The sequence below is a fragment of the Ruditapes philippinarum genome, unplaced genomic scaffold, assembly GCF_026571515.1.
Source record: "Ruditapes philippinarum isolate M1 unplaced genomic scaffold, ASM2657151v2 ctg1965_1_1_1_1, whole genome shotgun sequence".
NCBI lineage: Eukaryota > Metazoa > Mollusca > Bivalvia > Venerida > Veneridae > Ruditapes > Ruditapes philippinarum.
This window is the reverse complement of record NW_026867129.1, coordinates 117,804-143,455: the sequence shown is the minus strand read 5'-3', so window position 1 is coordinate 143,455 and position 25,652 is coordinate 117,804. Positions and strand designations below refer to the sequence as shown.

The 25,652-nt window shown below is 32.1% G+C and overlaps 2 protein-coding genes across 2 annotated transcripts in view; one reads left to right on the top strand and one right to left on the bottom strand.

Moving 5' to 3' along the window:
- LOC132734932 (SH3 domain-binding glutamic acid-rich-like protein 3) overlaps positions 1 to 25,652 on the bottom strand; it is a 125,056-nt gene that overhangs the window by 5,694 nt on the left and 93,710 nt on the right. The gene's annotated exons all lie outside the window — the stretch shown is intronic.
- The window catches only part of LOC132734930 (protein Wnt-4-like), a 44,881-nt gene continuing 19,586 nt past the window's right edge, over positions 358 to 25,652 (top strand). Inside the window, exons 1-3 of the mRNA XM_060721816.1 lie at positions 358 to 1,820; positions 19,995 to 20,230; positions 25,288 to 25,565. Of these exons, the coding sequence (XP_060577799.1) occupies positions 1,720 to 1,820; positions 19,995 to 20,230; positions 25,288 to 25,565 (615 nt within the window). The 5' untranslated portion in view covers positions 358 to 1,719. The remainder of the gene's footprint in view (positions 1,821 to 19,994; positions 20,231 to 25,287; positions 25,566 to 25,652) is intronic.

Below are 25,652 nucleotides of genomic sequence, written 5' to 3'. Positions count from 1 at the left end.
ATTCTCGAAGTTATTAGTTAAACATTTCGTTTGAAATTAACTGAAACTATTCGCATAACGGATGCATTGCCAACAGCACAATTATAATTAATAAATACATAGTCTGAAAATGCCTTTGACTTTATAAAAAACGTTTTATTCAAACGTGGATTTAAGATCTCCTGTTGGTTGTTATAACTCTAAAATCCCTACTTGAAAACTAGTTAAGAACAGCGAATAAGTTAACGCATGCGTGAAGAAATGCGGAAGGATCTGTAAAAGTCATCAGGAGTATTATTATAAAAAATAGTGCCGGAACGTTGATGATTGTTTAATGGTACGAACGAATCGGAGTATTTGAGATGTCTGTCATTGTAGAATGAACAACCGGGGCACATTACTGTTAATAGCCATAATTATGTTTAATGATTTGGTATAAATTTGTTATGTAAAATACTCGAAAATGCTTTTTTGTATATCAATATTCTATACAGTGATTTAAACTGATATAAACACATAATATATAAATTCAAAGCGATGTGAATCATAACTTAAAGTAATTCACATTTCTGATTTTTTTTTACAAATTTGACTATTTAATATTTTGAATTATACGAAAGAGAACGATAAATTCATATTGATAACAGAAAAGATTAATTTATAGTTTTAATGAAAATAACATTAAACTGTGACACTGAGTGTAGAAAAATAATTAAGTAACATAAAATACGGACTACTTTCTGTCCATTCAAGCGTCGAGTCAGTTATTCATGCGCGATAAATAAGGGCGGGATTTAAAGGTGCGAATGCTATCGGGCAATGAAAAAAAAAGAAGACTTTTCGAAATGTTTCAATGCGCGTAAGTTTAGTTATCTAGTCTTTAGATTTGAACAAGCGAAAACACCGCTTACTGATGAATACATTTATAACGATAAGGCAGTGAACATTTATTTTCATAATTTTGATGTTTAAAGATAACTACTTTAGAAAATGAAATGTTATTAAGTTTTGGCTCTATTTACAAGGGAGAAAATTAATTGGATTAGATGAAGACATGTACATTTCACTCAACAGTGTTCGGATATTCTAGACTATTGGAATTACGTTGGGAAAGGCTCAAGTGTTCGTGTGTAAATATAAATTGAGTGTTTTATGAATGATATAAGAAAATAATTAACTTTTCGTAAAAATTGTGATTAAATTACATATCAAGGTATCTATGGGATAAGTTAAGAGGAAAAAAGAGGGGAACAACACTTCAAAGGGACCGCATTTGTAATTTATTGGAATATACTAATATTGCGGTGAAGATGATTTTACTTTAATGACAGTCTTAATTTCAAGAAAAAATATCTCAGCATCATTATAATAATAATTGTTGATCTATTCCGAGATTTACATGCACGTGAAAATCGTGCAAAAAACCCATTCACAAGATGATGGTATAACAAAAAATTGGATATAAATCCCTGCAATGTGTTATTCTACTTAAAAATCAAAATTAGTACGACACTTAAAGTTGCTCATTGGCTTAACGCTGAAATAAAATGGCCTGAGTCACGATAAAAAGGGGGTTACAGTTAAATACTAAAAATCGGCGTGGTGTTGATGAAAATGATCACAGTGATGAGTCTATCTCCCGTGGATTTAGGATTAATATAAATGTGAAAATGTGATAAATAAAAAGAGTGATATTTTTTTTCTCTGTAGAGTGTTTTACAGTTTGATACTTGTGTCATAATGCATGTACTAAAGATAGTGCCGGGCAACTTGACAAAGTTTTGTCTGGGCATACTCATTGTGTTTTGGTGTACATTTGGGGCTACAGGGATAAGATGGCTGTAAGTTATACAATTTTCTTTTTCTTTGCCGTATTTGTAATTCATGTTTTTTTAATCATATACCCCACTATCTGTTTAATATTTCTATTTGTAAATAAACCATAAATATCGGCTCAGAAAGCATGTCAAATAATAAATTATAAAAATCAGACCAATAATAAATAATAAAACATACTTTACTGTATTTCATCAAGGTAAAATTTGTAACATATTTCATAAATCAGGTGTCCCATTTTCTTTGATGTAGCTCAAGGAGGGATTTTTGTCTTTTTATAAGTGTCGAAGTAAATTGGAATAGTAAAGTGGTGGTGATGGCAGGGGTGGGTGGGGGTAATATCTAGGGATGAGATGATCGAGGAGATAATGGGGTTGGGAGGGGAGGGGTCGGAGGGAGATTGGGACAACGGGCGTTACTTACAACGAAGATACGAAGTTTTTTAAATATATATTTGAACACACCATCTTATTTTTCTGTCAGTATGTTAGTTAGTATTTTAGTAATATTATCATCTTTTTCAATCTGACATTGAACTGTGCACAAACTTCTTTAAAGACATCAGTTCAGTTGTGGGTATTAAATTTCACTTTTACATGCAAGACTCGTAAAATATCGTTTAAGGCAGATGTTTTGATTTCAATGTACAGATAAACTCAAACATAAATGAGCCGCGTCACGACAAAACCAACATAATGCGTTTGCGACCAGCATGGATCCAGACCAGCCTGCGCATCCGCGCAGTCTGATCAGGATCCATGTTGTTCGCTATTAGATTCTCTACTTGTAATAGAGTTGGTAAGCGAACAGAATGTATCCTGATCAGAATGCGCGGATACGCAGGCTGGTCTGGATCCATGCTGGTCGCAAACCCATTATGTTGGTTTTGTCGTGACGCGGCTCAAATATAGGTAGATTTTGAAAATAAGTTTTATTTTAAATTGATGATTTGTGATGGCAAAAAAAGGGAGATTATCCAATAAAAAATATAATTTCAAGACATTTAATTGGCAACAATTCTCCAGACTTTGTTAAAGAGGTGTCTTTTAATTTAAAAAGGCAACATTCGAATTATATTATCAAAAGTAATTTCAAAAGTCAATGCATTTTGTTTAGGTCCCCCAATATAAAGGAATTAAACTACGAACAAATACGTTGAAAATTTATTTGTTTTGTAAACAGAATTACTCGAAAATATTACAGAAGGAACGCTGCTATGGAACACATGATCTTATAGCAAACATCAAAGAGATTTAATATTCTGATTGTATATCTATATCTAATGTATGTATGGAAATAGGAGGGAAAAAATCTACCCCATAAATTGAGTTGTTTTTTGCTCGATCTCCTGCAAAAAATAATGTTATGAAAGACAATTGAATTTTTTTGAACTCATCCCGAAGCTTTTTATAATTACAATGTATAATTAATGTAAATAAAAGTATATGTCTGCCTGTCTGTCTATAATTACACTAGTACACAAATATTTAGAATGATTAAAGGACCGAAATAGCTTAGTGGTTATAGATTATTGCAAATCAACCTCCGCACCGTGGGTTCGAGCTCTGGTCTTTCCAAGATCTTGATTAGTGCTGGTTAAATTCAGGCAATGGACATTATAAAGTAGGATCTGACGGCATAATTGGGAGTAACTTGTTTCATATCAGTGCAGAATTGAATATAATTGAAGCAACACTTTTAATAGATTCATACAAATATAATCTTAATGTCTCTCGCGAAAACACTACTTTAATCAGTTCTCATGACTAAGTATATAGTTATATAGTACAAGCGTAACCTTATCTAGTCTAAAAGTTTTAATACCTTCATAATTCTTTCACAATCAGTTATAAATAATATCTTATTCATTTTAGAAAATTCATATACTGACGTTTTTGTTGTTGTTAGAATTGTTGTTGTTGTTGTTAGAATTGTTGTTGTTGTTGTTATAATTGTTGTTGTTGTTGTTGTTGTTTTTGTTGTTGAATTACAGTCTGCTCAAAAAAGATTTATGTTGTTTACGTTTTATGCTAGTCTTTTAAAGTTTATTCATTTCCTATCGATATTTCGTTGTTGTTTTTTTTTCAACACTTCTTTCACAAAACGTTTGTCGTATAAAAAGTTAAATATATACATAAATATATTTTTGTATTCGACGAGGCAACTAGTGAGAGACATTTAAACAAATTATGTTACAAATGTTAAAATAACAAGTCACACATTCAGCCCACCGCCATGGAGCTTGTGTGTAAGTACGCCGTCACTCTTTTATTTTGACTTTTTTTTTGACAACATTTTTTTTACGTGTCCATCAACAATAATTTAACATTATACCTAGCAATATCTCAGTTATCACTGCATGATGTGGTGACGACAATGTATATACAGTTCTATGTCTGTTAAATATATAATTTAACGTGATTTGATCACAGTAAAAGTCACCCTTGACCTCAATAAAACCGAAAGTTGCTTTTATATGAACTATAATTAATACATACATGTAAGATATACATGTATTTGTTTGCTGTATTATACATTTATATTATATATACAGAAAGATATGTTTGCATTGCCATCATGGGCGAATAAATTCAAGGAATGTATTAGAATAAGCACTCTAAGACACTCGTGCACATGTCATATATAATATATAAATATAAAACGTTTGATATATCTGACAGATGAAAATAATACATCATCAAGTGAATGGGGTGCGTCTATACCTTAGATATCACGTCAGGAGTGACATGCGCAACTGAAATCAAATATGTCTTATTTCTTACAATGCAATTTTTGACATAAATACACTGATTTCGTACATCACGCAAAAAATATCCAACTTGTGTTTTACTATTTTATACTTAACACTTTAGTTTGTCGTTAGAGCTACTAAAATACCCGAACGTATTTGAACGCCAATTTTCATCGGTAAGTAAAAAAAAAACACTTGAATTTAATTTTAAACTTCAAGTATTACATACTAATTAAATAAATTGCACTTAAATGCCTTTTTGTAAACAATTTAGTAAGATGTTTCATACTTCGGAAGACAGATTCGATCTTTGCTCGCTCGAAAGCGTTTCTAATCTATAATCAAACGTTGTTAACACGTCGGAAACTTACTCTGATGTAATAACTAACACTTTTTACAGCAATGAGAAAATTATAGGGAAAAGTCATAACTTTTGTTTTCACATTTTTTTCTCCGCTTTCATCTTTTGAATTATTACGCCCATTTGCGTATATTCCCACCAGCAATGTTGGACAGGACTACTTTTTTCTCACCATCGTGTGTAGTAATATCACAGCGTTTCTTTTGTTTACAAAATCTTGATATGCATGTTGTTATTTGGACATGGTCATTTTGACAACTAGTAAGTCTTATAAATAGAAAATTATATGAACAGAACAGAACAGAACAGATTAGAACAGAATAATATGTTTATAGTACATATAGGTTAAATATCGGATGTCTCGTGCAAAGCCGTTTTTAACCATTTTTTCACGTGCGTAAAATATCCGCTATTTTACACAATAAAAATGCCGAAAATAATGAAGTGAAAATATTGTAAACATTCTGCAGTGCATTAACTACAAATATTTATAGATAATTTTCTAACAAATATTTCAATATCTTTTATAAACCTAAATGAATTTAACGTATTAACATTGGCATATAAAATATGATATATGGCCTATTGTAGACGGAACGTGTATTTAATTTCGATTCTTCCAATGCCATCAGTTTTTGTTAGCTCGTTATTCATCCAAGAAAGCTATATATATTATCAGATTTAGAAACAGAAATTTTGGGAATTAATTTTAATAGGCACGGAGCCTTCTCTTACTTTCCTTAATTTCAGATCACAGCCAATTCCATTCAGTATTCATTCACTGATACATGTTTTTAATGAAATAAAGACAAAAATCTGAAGCATTCATTCTATTATTGAATTACCTGAATGTACTCTATATTTACATACACACCACTTGACGTATTCACTTAAAAACAAATGAGCACACGAACGGGGATCAACTTTTTCAAGTGCTGCACGGTATTTACGCGAGTCGGTTCTAAGTTTGTTGTCTTGATCGAATTCTTATAAATATGTGTACCCAATTAACTCATCAACTCCCACGAGCAATGAAAACGTCAGTTGTTATTAAGCAGGGACTTGAATCTTCCACAAGTGTCTATAGATCTTTCTGGATGGAATATGAGTACACAGTGATTATAATAAGCGAGTTTTAGTCATAGTTTTAAAAGATGAAAGACTAATTTTGATTGGTTAATTAACTATGCGAACATCCTCTCTCGAATTACCCTGACAACTTCAATTAACAGTGTCAATTGTTTCTTACAAAAAATAAGAGGAACTTGTTGGAATATTACAGCCTTAATTAGAAAACTGCTGCAGTATGGCATTCTTCACGTCATTTGATTTCCCTAAAAAAAGTCGTTTAACCCATTACTTCATGAGCATTTTGTGAAAAATGGCTATTTTCTGTTAGCCGTATTCATACCAGGAAGCATTTCAAAATTACAAAGAAATTTCAATTTAATTTTGCGATTTCTTTTTCCATCAAATTTTCAAGTGACTGCCAATTTTTCATCAGATAGATGAAGAAATAGACAAAATGAACATTTCATTCGTATTGTTACCAGTCTGCTTATTAATCAACTTGGGTTCACTTAAAAACAGCCTACGAACGTCAACTTTTCTAGTGCTGCATAACGCGGCGGTTCTACGTCCTTGCAATCCAAAATATGGGAACCCATTTCTCAACTCCCGAGCATGAAACGTAGTTTTTTTGCGGGCGCGCCACGGCTATAGAGGTAATATTTTTTAAAACGATTTCGTCAAAAAAAAAAGTATTGGGCTAAAATAAGGCCATTTTATTCCAATTAAATTATGAAGACAAAAAAAAGGGATGTGAATAAAGCTTAAAGAATGCGCGTTGTACTATTTGAATTAAAAAGGTTTATATCAAATCGACGAATACATATAGAAAACCAGACGATTTTGAAATAAAAATCAATTAATATGATTTCATAGGCTGTGATAGTTTATCTGCGATACACACAAAAAAACTGAACAATATGCTACCCCTTTTACCTTGACCATTCAAAATAAGGAAAATACGATTGGAACCAAAACATTTTCTGTATGAATCACATGTGTTGACGATAAGTGACGTGTATTTCCGACCTATTACGTCAGATATACTCTAATTCAAATATTATATCATCATATTCGAAAAGATTATACGACACGCTGCTTTATTTACTAATGTTCGATTTTTGGGTCCGTTAAACTTATAAACTGCCCCTGGTCACTTGAACTTCAAATAAACGCTGGTCTGTTAATCTTCGACGGTGCTTAGATACGTTAGTTTATATCAGCTCGAGCAAACCAGAATTCTGATGGCTTATCAAACATGAATGATTTATACCATTTATTAATCTACGGTCAGAAAATTTGATTAAAAGCGAAATTGCACGAGGAGAGAAGAAAATCTCGTTCGTTTTTCTTGTCTAGATTTATTATTTATTTATGGGCATATATACACAAGGTTAACTGATTTGTAGAGAAAATAGACATAGCGGCTAACTAGGGTTAAATCTTATATAATTTATTTCTTATATACTTTGTAGTATAAAAATATCGTATTATCTTGTTTTTGATACATGTATGTACAAAATATCTACATGTAAATAAATTGAAGACAATAGGCCACATATATAGTTTGTAGACCTTGCAGTTTCAACTCTTATCTTGAAACATACATTTCGTTTATTTACATATTTCATATAAAGGACATACCAGAATAAACATTCGGTTTATGGTTATTTTTGTACATTACGATTTTCCTATAAATTTTATTAACTCTATTGACTAAAATCATAATTAAACCACGTAAATCTGCAGATGCCTTTTAGCTGTCCCCAGGGCCAAACTGTAACCTACTTTCCGCGATTTAGTCAGTTCTGTCTTAAATGAAAACCGCATATAAAAACGTTTTCTTTTTATCTTAACTACCATATTAGTAAAATTTTGGAAAGGGACAAAACAAATGTCGGTCCATTTACAGACATCTTTAACTGGAAATCGACAAGTTAAGAATTTTTACAATTCATTTTATTACAAATTTCGTATACAGGACATACCAGAAATTAAAAAAACACGTATACCAACGTATATTTTTGTCGGCTGTCCCGAGGGCCAAACTATAACCTAATTACCGCGCACTAGTCAGTTCTGTGTTAAATATCCCTCAGCACAATATAGAAAACTTACCACTTTTCAGTTTTTACCATATTAAAAAAAAATAAACGGCTCGGTCCATTTACAGCCATCGTACAACTCTTCATCTATTACGTTGGCAAAAACATAATTAAAATTTTATAAAAAAAATTAAGAAAATCGATTTCATCCTATTTACCTATTAAACATTTTTTTCAAGCATTTATCACCCATCTTGACATACAGGTGATAGAAACATAATTAAAGAATTGATATTTATATATATGATCCAAATATTTCAGCGATATCTTACAGCTGGTGGAAATAAAGTTATCAACACGTCGGCTTGTTATCAGGCGTATGATACCCCTTTCGTCAATGATCTAACAGTTCTGAAAATTATAAATAAACAACAATATCTCGCTGCATTTATTTATACAGTTTGTTAAGATTTGAAATTGAATATTGTTTTTTAACATTATCGTATAAAATTTTATTACATTCATTTTATCGTTATCCTTATTACGATATATTTCGATTTCTATGTCATTATCATAAATTATATATTATCATTTTTGTGATTATCATGAATTAAAAATGATCATTTTCATAAATACACAACATTTATAGCTCTAAAAAGTAAATGTCATCATAAAATTATCTTTGTGACCTTTTTGATTAATTATCATTTAGATAACATTGTTATCATATTATTGACATTGTCATTTAAATATTGTAGCTATGGCATTTAAGTCATTATCATTACGTTATGACATTTTACCCCTTAATGCTATTATCATATCTATTGAAACATTATCATATGTCATTATCAGCTGCATAATGACAATATTACTTTATATCATTATCATGACCATTATAACATTATTATATAATATAATTATCATAGTAATAAACTCGTAATTGCATAATTACTATATGTAATTATCATTACCACGGTGACATTATGACATATATGATATTGTCATATTGCCATTACCGTAATAACATTATCACTTTGTGTTATAATCATAACCGCTATAACATTACCACATTGTATCATAGTTTGGAGACCTTTCTGTTGAAAATGTGTCAGGGTTAAATCGTATACATATACATGCACAGTGCGTTAACTGGAGTGCGGGTATTAGTTACCCGCACTCCAGAGCATGCCCATTGATTGGCTCATTTTTGCTGGGGTTTACATATTGTGACGGCAGAGAAAGGGAAAGCGACAGAAATGTTATATTCAGATGTTCGTTCATTGGTTCATTTTTGCCGGGGTTTCATATTGTGACAACAGGGAACGTGCTATTATGTTTGACTATGATACAAAAGAGAAAGAACACCAAAACACTCGGCAACCTGAACAAATCAGATAGCCTCGTGTTTCGGTGCTCTTTCTATTACTTATGTTATTATCATCGATGTGGTTGAATTATCATTTTATAGTAATTGCCGTAATAACATTATCATTTTGTTCCATAATCAACACCGTTATAACATTATCACTTTGTGTCATTATCATTATCATAGTAACATTATTATTATATGCAATTATCATTACCGTGGTAACATTATCACTGTATGTCATTTTCATATTGTCATTACCATTACGGCATTATCGTTTTGTGTCATTATCATCGAATCTATTAATTATCACTTCATGTTATTATTATGACTGTACTGAAATTATCGTTTTTATATCATTATCATTCTAACATTGTCATTTATGTGTAATTTGTACTATCAATCGACAATTATCATTTCAATGACATTATCATTTCGGCGATCTTATTTCGAGTCAATTTCATTATGACATTATCATTTTTATGAAATCAAAATTCGGTCATAATCATCCTTATATCATCATCATTATGAAATAATATTATTGTCATGTAAATGTCATTATCAATACGAGATTTTCATTCGAACATCTTCATTTTATGTCATCATCATCATGACATTTATAAGGGCACTTGTATGATTGTTTACTCGTCGTCGTCGTTGTCATTATCATCATCATCATCATCATCATCATTATCATCACTACCACCACCGTGGTACCACCATCATCACTTTTATCGGTCGTGTCATTATGTTCCGCCCACACATGAAGCACAATTCTCTTCATTATTAATACTATACAAATCGACCAAACGATTGCACTGTTTCAATATTTATACATTTTATAACAAAAAGAAAGCAAAAAAAGATATCTTACAATAATGTAAGGAAAGCCACCCGGTAACACTGTTTTCTTATATATAAAATACTATTATTATGTAGTTTGTTGTAAGGCCGTCTGAAAAAAAAATGCGTAACCCCAGTGATGTTTTAGATCCGAGATAATGTAAATATTTACCCCTCAGCTAACAAACAAAGTGTGAAAACGATCAAAAATACCTGTTTAATAGAAACAATTTGTGATGCACCAGAACGGTAAGTTTCGTTATTGATCGACTTACGAATGCAACAATGTAGTAAATAGCTATATCCGCCCATAATTTGTTTTACTTTTTTTGAAATATCAGTGAAAAAGGTGATTATTTTACAAGCGTAATGACTGCCTATGCTCAATCTTGATTTAGTTATTTTCTAATATATTTTCGAATAAAACATGTATAGGTTACAATATTGTTGCAATTATGTATCGTTTGAATCCACGATGCGCTATTTTCACATTAATTTTGCGTGTTTTTTTTTGTTTTGATTAAAATCTCAATCTTTTCAGACAGACATATACTACGAGTAAATGATTGATATAACTTGCAATACTCCGAACCCCAAGAAGTATAAAAATCAATATTAGCCCAAAATTTGGAAACAACCCATTTTATAATGTTATGTTAATTGATGTAATAATCTATAAAACACTGCCACAGTATGTGTTTAATTGAACCTACATATTGACTTGAGTTTTGTTTGCATTTTAATATATCTCGTCAGTAGCATATTGTCTCCACATGCGGAAATCGTGCTATAAAAGAAGGCAATAAATTTCTATGTAGTTTAGTAATAAAAAAACAAAATGTTCTAGAAAACAGTCTATATTTTCATGCATATGTTCTCTGTAAACATACAAACAATGGGGAACAATCAGGTGTGAAGTACCTCCGATACAGTGACACCTGTCCCGAGAGACCAGTTATGAAAAAATTAACTGAACCCTAAACCTGCTCATCGGGATTATAAAGTATGAATGCCATTGCAGCCAGCTTGGTATCAGCCACCGGAAGTCCAGTACCTTCCTGTTTGATAGTCATACTATTATTGCCCCTGAATTTCCAGAAAATTTGATAAAACTTAAAACATATTACAGCAGACGAGACAGTTTTAGCAGACGACACATTTCCCTGCTTCCAATGTGTTTATTATGTATCTGTTGACAGGTGGTCTGTCAAAAGAGGAGCATTGCTTTGATTTGAGTAGAAATTCGACAATTTAATTTTGTTTAAGATTCTTAATATAGATTGAGAGCTTCCGACGACGGAGTTGCTCAAAGGCGGTTTATAAATAAACCTATGACAAATAAAGCATGTTATTGAGTCCGATACAGTGTCCGATCAATTGAACTAAATTAAAAGAGCGGTGGCCAAGTGTCTGCCTCTCAAGGTGTCTGCCTCTCAACCCCGGGATCTGTTGGGTTTAAGCCCTACTTAGGCAACGACCATGTTTCCTCGTGTGACAGCAATGCTCGAGAGTGGTTCAGACTAGCCTAAAATACAGTCAATGTTAAATATTAATCTGTTTAAACTACATACGTAGCCAAAGCACGTTCATCAATTTTGTTCGAAGTCTTGTAGAAATATACTTATTCAGCACCAATAACAAACTTTTCACATTTTCATACAAAGCAAACAATCTCGTACGCAAACACGTACAAAACATCCATAAAAACCTCACATAAACCTATCAGCCGAGAAAAGATTAAAGAGAACGTTGTATGAAAGCGTTTTTTAATCATTTTACCTGTTATCATATCATATTTATTTTGTTTAGTCGATGATACGAAAAACTTTCGCGGGGAAGAAATTATATTGCGCTCTAGTCACGTGATGTAGGGTAAGTGTAATAACAGACATTGTTTTTAAATATACGGGGCTGAACTTATTTTTTGAACAGATTTGCATGTGAATTTTGTTACTATAATGAAAGCGTACATGTATAAGAGAATGGAAAGGATTTTTCACTTTGACGAATATTTGAAAGTTTTGACTGTTGAGGCTTGCCATATACGGTCACTCAGTAAACATGCTGCAAAAGCCCGTATTCGACACCGTACTTTATAATGCAAAGGAAGAATATTGTCAGTCGCTCTATTTTATTATTTGGGGAAATGATATCGGGTATCTTCAAAAAAAAAAAATCAAAATTTGCCATTGACATCTTTACATATACATGTATAGATTATGTATATCTATTTATATTACTTTACAGTGAGCGTATTTATATTTAATATGCAGTTGTAGTGGCACTAGTTAAGCAAGTAAAAAAAACCTGACTTCTATTCTATTCTATTCTATTCCATTCCGTTCCGTTCTATGCAATTCTATTCCATTTGGATATATTCTTTTGTGACTAGTATGCTCAGGCACCTTTCTGTTGTTTTTTTTTTCTGTTCCCGTTTATCCTAGTCGTTTCATTTTGTGTCATGTTTAAAGTTGTTTGAAATGCATACCGAAAAAAATGATGGAACTTACTGCGCGTATGGATACAGTGTTCATCACAATACGTGGAACTATTTTGTTTGTACTTTATATATAAACATATATAATATATAGCGTGAGTTAACGCAGCGTGAGACGTAGAGTCACCGACACAATGGCATCAAGTACAACAGGTAATCATACAAGCAAAATAACAAGTCCGATCCAAAAGCTTTACGGGTTTTACCACCCCCATTTTCTTTTAATATGTACATAAATAACACAGCGTATTGCACAATGTCTTTAACTTTTATTACATCGTCCGTCGAACAATGCTCTAGTCTGGTATGTACGTAGACTCCCATAAACCCGTGCGCTACATGCGAACTTGAAACATTTTTTCTTTCTTTCATGTTTGTTAGAGAGGTTTCGAGTGCGACATATGAAAAAGCAATAAATACAGCTCCATTATGATTATAACATATCAAATTAATTGTTAACGTTTTTTGTCAAAAGAAAGCCGAAAACGTGATATCGATCGTGAACTTCCGTACACGTGCCTGATCATTGGCTAAAAAAAGACTTATTTTAGTCATATCTCATAAGAAAACAACATCCTTCCATTTTTAGCTCGACTATGCGAAGAATAGGGATAGCTATTGTACTCGACCCGGCGTCTGCGACACACTCTGGCTAAAATTGTGCGTGCAAATTCGTATCTCCAGTGTTGAAACTTTAACACTTATTTTGGAACATAATTGGAGGTAACTGCCCAAAGTCCGTAACTGTAGCATGGATTTTGAAAGGAGTATGTCCCTTTTTGAACTAAGAGATTTCCACATTATCAAGGCTCTTGATTTTTTTATCAAGCACTGAGAATAGTCAATATATTGCAGTTCTTGATATAAAGCTACATGTATTTCAATTTATTTCACATTTTTAAAATTATATGAAGCAGCTATCTAAAATTTCCTTATTATATCCACATTGCAATATGAATAGTTATATCACTATATATGGGGTTTAAACATAATTATTTAAGCTCGGCGAATTTGAGACAAGTTCTGGCAATCTATATATATTTCAATCCGTGCCATCAAACCTATAAGCCTAAACTTCGTGTAGGGCTATTACGAGCTTATTTCTCTTATGAAACATGCATAATCCTTATGCTTACAACTTTCACTTAATGCTAAATGCAATTAAGAACCTTTAAACAAAACACGCATATGCCCTTAAATAATTGTCTCAGTATCACACCATCTTAATTTCATGCTATACAAATTGATGAATATTTTCACGGATTGTCATACATGAAATTCTTTCTTCTTACATAGGCAGGCCCCTATAATAAACTACTAAATCATTTCTACTATATACACAGATCTATATCAATATTTCACGATTTCTGACCTATGTTTCGTATTAAAGAAAAAAAAAAAACTTAAATATTTCTTTTCAAAGACAAATGCTTTTCACTTTGACCTCTTAGCGTATAATTTGAAAACAATGATTACGAATTACAGGTCATAAAAATATACATTTTTCAATGCCATGTCCTTTAATTGAAATACTGTGCACTTATTGTTTAAAAAATGACAAAATTATCAATAAATCTGCAGACTGATAACGTCTTTACAACGTATTGATATTATATTTAGACCAAAATGGTGAATTAGCAACTGTTAAAAGAACTATTTTTCTTTCTCTTTTGTCGCGTGTGCATTGACACCGTTAGGTTATGACCTTGAACCGTGAGAGTAATATTTTACGCTGTCAATCAGCAAAATATGTGAGAGATTAATTGATAAAATAGAATATGATATTTAAAAATGAATAAAACATGCAAACAATTTGTACAAAGATCTGTACAGATTTAGAGATCATATCTATGAAAGTTTGACATTTTACGCATGCGTACTGACACCGTATGAATGCAGTTGTACTTGATAAGTAATAGCTAACCTTAAACGCGCTAAATATCTTAAATGAACTCGTCTATCTTTCAATCTGGACAAAACCATTCATCATTTTCAGGGAAAAGTTCGAAAAATAAATTGACTGAATAGTGAAAAATTCATGAGCAGACGGTCAGGACATGTCGGCTGATCTGCATCTGCAGTGGTCGCATGGGTAGTATAAGTGGTCGTCAGCAAGCTAAGGGTTAAAGGTGAACGCGTACACTCGAAATTTATACAAAGTTATTGGGTCACTATTGTGTCTGTTTTCGTATATATGTTTCTACCTCTTATGCACCATGTTTGTTGAATAATAAAGTATCATATCTGTAGAAAAATTCGGCCTGTAAACTAATGAATATCATAATTATGAGGAAAAAATATGAAAAAACGTATCGTCACCTATCCGGCGTTCGAAATTGACGTAATGACTTTTGCCGTAATTATACATCAGCATGCTTTACCGATCAGACTTGACCGGGCATTAGTCTGCTTTACCCATGTGACTAGTGCGTGCAGACTGATATCAGATGACACCGACTGTTCATGGTCTGCACTGGTCGCAATTCAGTCAGTACATATTTTGAAGAAAAAAAATCCATACAATGATAAATAGTTTTGTCCAGATTGAAAGAAAAACAAGTCCAATAAAAAATAAGGGTGGTAAGCAGTTTAAAAATAGACAGAAGCCCTTAAAAAACTCGTTGATAAATTATGTTATATCTTCTCAAGAGAAGGATCAATAACTCTTTCAGAGTCTTATTTAACTAACATATAAATTTAAATCATGTCAACTGGGTAAATCTTTCTATCATATTACATCTTTAACATTGACCTTCCTTTTTGTAATTTTCTTACACGAATATTAATTAGTTGTTTGTATTTCTAGCCTTAATAAACACATGTTTACTTTGTGTAATATTGTGGTGACATGAACGCTATTTTTAAAAGTTAACATAACAAGCTCGGAATTGTGCAAATACGAAAAACCCGTGCAGAAAACATCATCATCATCATCATCATCATCATAATCATCATCAACAACAACAAAACAAAAAAGCATTTCTCGAATAACTCGTTTGAATTAATATAATATCGTTCAAAAGTATCTTCTAATTTGCAAAATCATTATTTTCATAAAACTCACAAATAACACGTGCTAAAAATTTCTACTATAAGTTTGATTTATCTGTCTTAATCTTTCTTTTTTTTGCCAATGAACACCTGAATGTTTAATTCTCGGAGGCAATTTAAATCATACACATTTCATAAAACATATATGTCACATTTTAATGGGAACACAAATATTTCTTTATATACTAGTATATATACATATATTCTATTTAAGTTGTTGCTTATTTCCACGGTTTGTTAATCGCTACGCAACATTTCTTCCAAATTTCATTCGATGATAAATCGAAAAATAAAATATTTTCGAGGTGATTTTTTGTATGTTTTCGGCGAGATTATCATCTAAACGAGACAGAGTAATGTCTTAATTTAAAGATCTCATCCCACAAGCCCGTTGAAAACCCGCAAAAGTTGATTTAGGTCGATGTTTGACAGTGTATTACATTTTCATTTTATAATAAACTATCAACGAATGTGATAAAAACGTATATATTTCATATAAAGGTAAATTACCTTGTAATAAATATGAATTATTATCGTATTTTCATTACTGTACTAAATGTTTTCGCCTACCCCGCTACTTATGAATTTATCGACATAATGACGTGAAGAAAACAGAACAGAACAGAACAGAACTTATTTTACATCGTTTTTATTTCGACTTACAGTTTACTCTTAAGCGATGAATGAGCAGTGGCCTAGTGGTAAAGGTATCTGAGACACAGTGAACATGGGTTCGAGCCCTACTCATGTCGCGATCTTGATTCCTCATATGACACCAGTACTGGTTTGTTCAAGGAAGTGACTTCACAATCGAGCTTAAATGATGTTTGATATATGGTATTCCGTAATAGTCACGTAGCAAAACACCGTATAGTTTTTGAGAATGGGTACATCTGTACGTTTTCTTGTTCATACAATAATATGAAGAACAAATTGTTATAATAAAAACAACAGTATAAAAATGAATGAATATTAGAAAAAAACAACACTTTCCTTAACAGTAATCTTATAAGGCTGCTTCTTCTTGGGTCCGTCAGAGTGGGGTCAAGTCAGAGTGGGTCAAATCGGAGTGGGGACAGGCAGGAGTGAGGTCAGTCAGTGCTGGTCAAGACAGATTGGGGTCAGTCAGAAAGGTTCAGTCAGAGTGCAGTCAACATTCTTCTATATACATTCTGCTTACTAGTATTATGTGTAGTGAAAGTGGGAATTCTTTCAAAACATTAAATATATATTGATAATTTAGACGTGAAAGTAATTGAAATAACAAGCCTGTTAACGGATTATAAAATTCATAACTCTAAAAGTGTGATGTATTAATGATAAATGTAAGATTTGTGAAGTGACACGGAATTCAAGTTGGGTTGTTGTTTTTTTTTTGTTACCCAATTTCTAGTTTTCTAACTATTTTTTGTAAATTTCAACAGGTGTTAAAAGATAATTTTTCATGCGTAACCCGTTTTTGAATGGAAAGGATATAGTTCCTCGTTCTTAATATTTCAAATTCGGATTTATTTGTGTCTAATAGTAAAATTATAATTAAAATAAAATAGAGTACTTTTTTCAAACAAACGTTCAGATACAGATACTACTAAGATGCACAGGAAACTTCGAAAAATCTTGACGAACGAGATTCTCCGAGATTCTGCGGGATGCAGCAAGCAAATGGTTTTATAACTACCACAAAATAACAAACACCGTGTTGAACGATTTATACTGAAGTTTAAATTTTGTTACATTCCCACCATGAAGTATTGGATAACGATCAAAAGTTGTAATATTTTCTAATTTATTCGGTTGTTTGAATATTCAAGAGTTTTCAAATAGTTGTATGATCATTCCAATGAGTCTTAGTTGTATGATTATTTCACGATATAAATCAGTTGTATCAATTGTATTTCACAAACTTGTATATGATCATGCCAGTTAGTAAAACAGTTCTATGATTATTCTATGAAGTATATACTACTCAACATTTGATAGGGATCACTTATTCGATTGTATATATTTTATGGGTATATACATGTACAACAAATAATTAGTGTAAAGTGATAATTTGATAATTTTGATATTAATGTATGGTAATTTAGTGTTGTTCTTTTTGTAATGTTCTGATTAATCACTTACGCGTGACAAAGGTGTAATCTGGATAAGGGTGGTTTTTATGGGTGACAACAAGTGGAATGAATTTGAAAGTGAGCCTATAGTGTAAATATGTTGTCAGTAACGAGTGTGGTGCCCATAACATGTTTACTTTCGTGTCATGGTAATTTTCATGCCATTATATGTGTTTGCTTGTTTATATGTTAATCACGAGAAACTTGTTGTTTAAGTGATTAATAACTGTTCTTGGTTTTTGTTGTTGTTGTCTTTCTTCTTCTTCTTCTTCCCATATGTGTTTTAAGGAAACAATATGCTGTATAATCATTCCAAGAAAATGTTTGACCTGAATATTCAAAGAAGTAATATAGTTGTATGATTATTTTCAGAAGTGATTCTATTGTATGATCATATCAAGAAGGTTTGCTTGTTAAATTGTTTGTTTGATTGGTTTTAATGCCAATTCGAACACATTTTCGGTTATATTTTGGCGGTTGGTCCGTCCATCTGGTTTTCAAGGGCATATTACACGTCATTATCAATGTCACGGAAGATAATCTGTCGTATTATTATATCACGAGCATTTATTTCAAGAAATAATACAATTGTATGATTAATGTTTTAAACTAATACACTTTTATTTAACAAGAGTAAAAATCTTACGAATTATTCTTGGCATAAAGAACATGTTTATTAAAGGCACACCATGCCTAAGAAACGAATATTATTTTCCTTCTTTAGAAAAGACAAAAATAGGTTTTATAATGTTCATATTAATATTACTGTCTAGATATACCTTTAATGATTATTACTTGAAGAAATTAGCAATGAATGTGGAAAAAATATATGTCAATGAAGTAGCAAAATGAAATCAAAGTAGTATTTTGACTTCCATACAAAGCACTTAATCACTTTAACTGTACTTATTGCCAAAAAGCAACAGAAAAAAACGGTTAAGGCCACAAGCCAGTCATAAATGTTTTAGAAATAACAACGAGACACCAAAAGTGAAGTAAAAATTAAAGTATTTCTTGGGCATAATGGGCCTTTAACTTAATTTTATTCTTGTGACACAGATAACGGTATGGGTTCAAAATAATTTCAAATATTGTGAAACATAGCCACAAAATTTATGTTGACGGTTTTGCATATCGTGTACCATCATTCCATAAATTTTTATTAATTTTAACCTACAAAGCATCAAAAGCAAGCGCTTCAGTAAAGAAACAGAAACAATTTACGGTTGTCCGCATAACTTAAAATCTTAAATATTTAAAACAATGAACTGGTAACATTTCTGGCCTTACGGCAATGATTCTGAAGTGTAGGCGTAAATAAAAAGCGGTGTGCCAGTCTAGTCGCCAAAAAACAAAATGGCGGATGAAAAATTGACTTCACTTCTGGCAATGAGTCGGTAAAATACGCTTTTATAGCCGAAAGAAAAGTAAGATTGACCGTGTTAAAAGTATGCATAGGGAGGTTAAACATAATAGATTAACATGCAGCTCCGCATAATTTGTCACTTTTAATGTGAAAATAGCGAGATACGAATGAATGAATGAACAGGCAAACTATCGTAACAAATTAATCAGTTGTTAAACACACCAAAACACGAACAAATGACTTAACATGGCAAAACATCATGTAAACTACAGAAAGATGATTTACACATTGTCATTTGACTGTCCGACTGTTTGTTTATTTCATGTTTACATCGTTTTAATTAGTTCAACATTTGTTGTTTTGTTATTGGTTTTTTGTGTGTTTGTTTGTGGAACTATTGTGATACGAGAGTGTGGAAGAGGCACACATTATTCTCAAGGCTCTTTATATAGACGCTACAGAACACCTGTAGATGCACGTTATTAAATAATTTTAACTGTATATAATGTCAAGTCACCGGTTAAATTACTCATGTCAATATATGTCCAAAATGACTTCAAAAGGGCTCCTTTTAACCAAATAAATTCCTGTAACATTAGTCCTACAGGTTCAATGATTGTCTTTTAAATACATTGAACATAAATACGATCCTTTTTGGGGGGCCATGCAACCATACACATTATTTCATACGCTTAAATTACATTTTTCATTTTCAGAGCACTTGCTAAAATGAGTAGTATAGCGGCTATCGAAGTTCCTGGAATGTGCGAAAGTTTAATTGGACTAGCTAAACGTCAACAGAAAATCTGTCGGCGGAATATAGAAGTGATGGATAGTGTACGATACGGGGCTCACATGGCAATAGAGGAGTGCCAATTCCAGTTCAGAAACCGACGGTGGAACTGCAGTACTGTAGATCCTGTGAAATTATTTGGAAATTTTCTTAAATTAGGTAAGGTACATTTTGAGATGTATACGTTCCCTCTTCATATATGTACAGAAATCTATCTTATGCTATTTTGATGCCCGAGAACCATGTGCTTTGATGACCGTACCCAAAGATTAAAGCTTAGCATGCCATATTATTACAGTAAAGCCTTGGCAGAGCGTTCTTTCATGACTACAACAGTATTATTTTTTCCCAAAGTAAGACAAAGTAACACCTCAAATTATTTGTCTCCCAAAGGGTGTTACTCTACAGGAGTTGTACTCTCTATATAACGGTCACGTGTCCTACAGATGTAGGTCGCTGATTTCGTATCACTGATGCACTGAGTTCGAATCCCAAACAAGAGGAAAACTGTCGTCTGCGCCGAATACAATTTGATTATGTTGCTTGATTATAAAAACACGTGTTCTGGAACAAGGAAATCAAATTACATTTTTGTAAAAAGTTTTGTTAGATTACAGGAATATGTTGCAGTTTTTATTTAATTATGATTTGTAAAGAATAGTCAATTTTAAAAACGTCGACTTTAAATCGTTTTTTCCTTTATCTTTCGAACAAAAACATAAAGTAAAGCTATCAACTCAGCAATGTAATCACATTGTCGTAAATCTGCTTTACGATAATTCAATTGTATAAGATCAGTGGTTATCCATTGTTATTTATCATTCTCAAAATGTTGTTAATTTATCCGAGATCTTATCAGTCACGGATTGTCATTCTTTACACCAAATAAAATGTCTTGTAAATGCAATTAACTTTTACGATGTGTTAATTTCACGACGCACGCAATAGAACCGGAGAAAAACAGGCGCAGGAAATAATTCTGTTATCGGAGGGTATGTAAAGAAATTAACACCCAATAAAGTACGGCATCTGATGAATGGAATGGCATTTAGCACCTACATATATATTGTCTCGTGCGAACATTCGAGTTTGCCAGCACTTGTTGTTTTTTTTTTGTTTTTTTTTTAGCTGAGAAGAATAGAGCAAACGAAAGTTTCATTACGTTTAATTCTAATTTTACGAAGAATTTTGAAAATAAACGATTTAATGCAATCAAAGCGAGTCATTCATATTATGTTATAGTAATGATGATGAAGCATCGGTATTGATTAACCACCAGTCATTTGAAATATCGGGCTTTAGCTCTCAAAAGAAATGCGAACTCTTGAAGGCTAGTTAGTTTTTTATGCAAAACGTGAAAAAGTACCTTATTATTACCCCATAAAACAGATTGGGTTTTATCGACAGCTATTTCTTAGACGAAAACAAGACTGCTTCTTTATTCGGTCTGGACAGTAGAGAGGTCAATACACGGAATATTTTGATGTTCCGTGGAGCTCGGGTCATTTCATACTTGCCCTCGTGTCAAAGCTAGAGGTGGATGTAAGCGCTACGTGATCGTGGCGCCACGCAAATAACCTAACTAGGTATTTACTATTCTCCGGGGTTGGGAAAGGTTTCTGATGACAAGTAAACAGTGGGGGACTGACTGGTGTACAGTGGGGACGTCTGGTGTACTGTGGGGAACGGACTAATTTACAGCGGGGGACGGACCGGTGTAAAGTGGGGAAAGACTGGTGAATAGTTGTATAATATAGTAGCGACGATATGATTTTTCTCCTTTCTTTTTTAACAATACTGACATTTAAAAAAAAAATTCCGACTTTTAGCACATAGTTAATGCACAATTAAACCCTTAGATACATTTCATATAGCTGAGAACGTTTCCAATGTTTTAAGCATAATGTTAGACAACCTGCGTCAGCACTGACTCATGCCAAAATAAATACGCAAAACATTTAAAGAAATATTCGACTATTTAAGATGGAAATCGTGTGTATTCAAGCATTCTCGTTGAAAATAAAAACACATATCTAACTGCGATAAAATTTCATCACATCGTTGTATCATCAGCCTAAATTGTTCAGTAAATAGAAAAGTACTTAACCCCCCGACCCTGATGATATGGTCCTATACCAAATACAGATATACATCTCTTGATTAATGTTGCCGTAGTTATTCGGGTACGGTATGGGTACAGAATTGAAACATATATGTATACAGATATAAATTCAAGAATTTCTGAAAAATAGCAATGTTTAATGTGAACGTTTTGACACTCTCTCCATTCCGATCGCTTTCTTTTGGGTTTTCAATCTTTAAAATTTCACTTAAGAAACACTAACATATACAAAGCTTTAGAATATAATTTTAAAAAATGCCCTTTTTAAATAAAGAAATGGTATGGAAATTCATTAAAACGTCTTAAATTTAGTAAATCTTTATTTTAATTTCTGTAAAAAAGGAAATAGTATAAGAATTTAACAGGAAAGATTTTGATTTTTATCAAGTCAAGCGTTTCTTGCGAGCAGTATGACGTCACTCTATCACAGATATTTGGTTTGATAAGATGTGATCTACTTTAAAGACATTGTATGTGTGAAAAGATTTAGAATTAGGGATTTTTCTTGGTCAGAGAGCGCAAATATGCTTTTTAAAAGAAATTAAACGCTTTTATTTTTAAAGGGGACAAAATTATAAGATGTTGATGGAACGGAAAGGACGCCAAATAAAACTTTATTTTCGCTATTTGTTTAGACGATCCGCTACAAGAATCTTTATCTGTATTTGTGATTAGAGCATCGATAATAGACAGGCTGATGGGTGGATAACTGCCTGTCGAAATAATACAAATTGTTACACCCAGGGTCACAGAATCATGCAAACTTTCGACATAACAGCCGCTTAATTTCAAGTTAGAAAAATACACCATATCTTGAAAGAGCGTGTGTAAGCATGCGTTTAAGTGACGTGTTTGTTTTGACAGTCACAACGGAGCTATGTGATGGCTATGATACGGCGGATAAATACCTATTTAATTACTATAGTTCGTTTATTTCCCTCTATATCAAATTTGTATTACAATGATACGATTTTCTGTATAAATTCCTGATGATTTTTTTAAAAAGGGAATGATCTTGAAAACATGACACAGTTTTTGTTAATGTGAATTCCTGGCGATCTTTTTTTTCAAAACAAAATAAAAACTTATGACACATAGGATCCTCATTGACTTTAGAAATAAACTTTAAAAAGTGAAGTTTTAATTGGTTAAATCATAACTAACTTTCTCTTCGAATGAAATTGCTGGATATCGTTTAAAATTAAGTTTTACAGATTTTTGTTAGCAATTTGATGACGTATTTGTTTTTCTACGCAATTATCAATCGCAACTTCTCGGCCCTTTTCGTCAACTTTCATTTTATATGAATAATAGTCGAGGTGTTCCGATTAGGCAACACACACACTATGTCGCGTTTCGCCACTCCGTCATTTTCCTTAAAGATATAGTATGCTTAACTTTAATTGCAGAACTTTATTGAAATATATTTAATTCTTCCTGAATATGTCTAATTTGAATAAGTGAATCTATAAACTGTGCCACTATGCAATTATACTGTGTGATTTCCTGTAGTGTTTAGAGTTTAAAACATAACACATCATTTCAAGATGTTTATTTTACATTTCAAAAGAGACTGTATATAATAGTAGTTAACTTTTTTTTTTCAATGTCAAATTTGAGCATAATAATTTTATACATGTATATCGTTAACATTTTATGTATCAATTAACGTCCAATGTGTAATTAGATAACATTAGGATTGGGATTAGTAGTGTATGCTTATAGAATAAAAGAGTGAACGAACGAACGAATGAACGAATTAATTAATTAGAACATAAATCCAGTTTAACCACAATCATAGGCAACCCTGCTCGTCTAAACAATTAACCAACAGTCTTAACAGTTTAAGATCTAGGCCAGCCTGCACATCCACCAGCAAAGATGTTTTGATCTGACGAACCTGTACGTCTTAACATTTAAATCACGAGCATAGATCTAGTCCAGCCTGTATATCAATACAATATAACCATTAGCATATAGATCCAGGCCAGCATGCAAACCCATACACATACATCTTTATCAGATTTTATACTGTTGTCTTGTCAGTGTTCGTCATTTGATATTGAAATCATGGACGGTGTTAAATTTTAAACTGGATAAAATTGATTGCACAAAACTCAGCGACGCCAAGTTTAATGTTCATGAAATGACAATAAATAAAACTTTTGCCGGATTTAGTGGCAGCTATAACCACAGACATTTTATACAGTATGCTTTAATGTTTGTTTTTATTTGGTTATACATGTTTCTACATGTTATACAGGAAAATTTAGCTGCTACAAGTTTTTTTATTGGACGTTAAAGTACTTAATATACTTTTTTTGCAAATCTTGTTATTTTTTCATTGTTTCTAATTGATTTATATGAATACACTCTTATGGGGCATTGTTGATAACTGTCTTACATAGCAAGTCATCTTGTAGCTCAAAATACATGTATGTACAAAGACAAAGTATGTTATTATATAAAAACAGGTAACTCCTATTGTATAAACATAACATGTCACGCCCATTTGTCATAAAATGTATGTTTCCATCCCAGGTATTATAGGTTCGAGTCATATTGTAGCCATTACTTTGTTTGTTTCATATGACACCACATTCCTGAAAGCAGGGTTGAGCTTGATTGAAATAAATTGAAAAGGCAGTAAAAATTAAATTAGTTTATTTCTTATTCGAATTTCTTTCCATCTTCAACTTAATCGTTAGCAAATTGCAATAATTTTGTTTTATAAATAAATCGATCGCATCGATATATCGTTTTGCGTTTATTCTTATTTTTCTCTTTTCATATCGCCCATACATATAATAATGTTATTTTCATTCAACTGATTTTACTTCATTTGGTTGTAAACTTATAATATTTAAAAGTCTACCAATAATCATTGGACATGTAATTATGCAGTATGTTTTAAGACAAACAAAGATCCGGCCAAATATTAGTTAACGACTATTTTAGACATAAGATTTCGCTCCATGACTGCTACTAGTATATGTAAATAAATAGTATTGCAACAACAAGAAACGTACACTTTTAACTGAAAGATGCAATAAATAGATATCAAAATATATATGTTTTGTTTTATTTTCTTCAGGTACACGTGAAGTGGCTTTTGTACATGCTATATCAGCTGCGGGCGTGGCCCATGCAGTGACACGTGCTTGTAGTAAAGGTGATCTCGAACATTGTGGGTGTGACAGAACTGTCAGTGGGCGGAGTTCTGAGGGTTTTGAGTGGTCAGGGTGTTCTGACAATATAGCTTTTGGAACTGCTTTTTCTCAAAAATTCGTCGATGCCAGAGAGCGGCGACGGAAAAGTAAAAATATAAAGCGTGTATTAATGAATTTACATAATAACGAAGCGGGTAGAAAGGTAAGTACATGTATAATTTTAGAATTTTTGAATACCGTATAATATTCTATAGAGATGAATTTAGTCACCAAAGTTAATTTAGTTTTT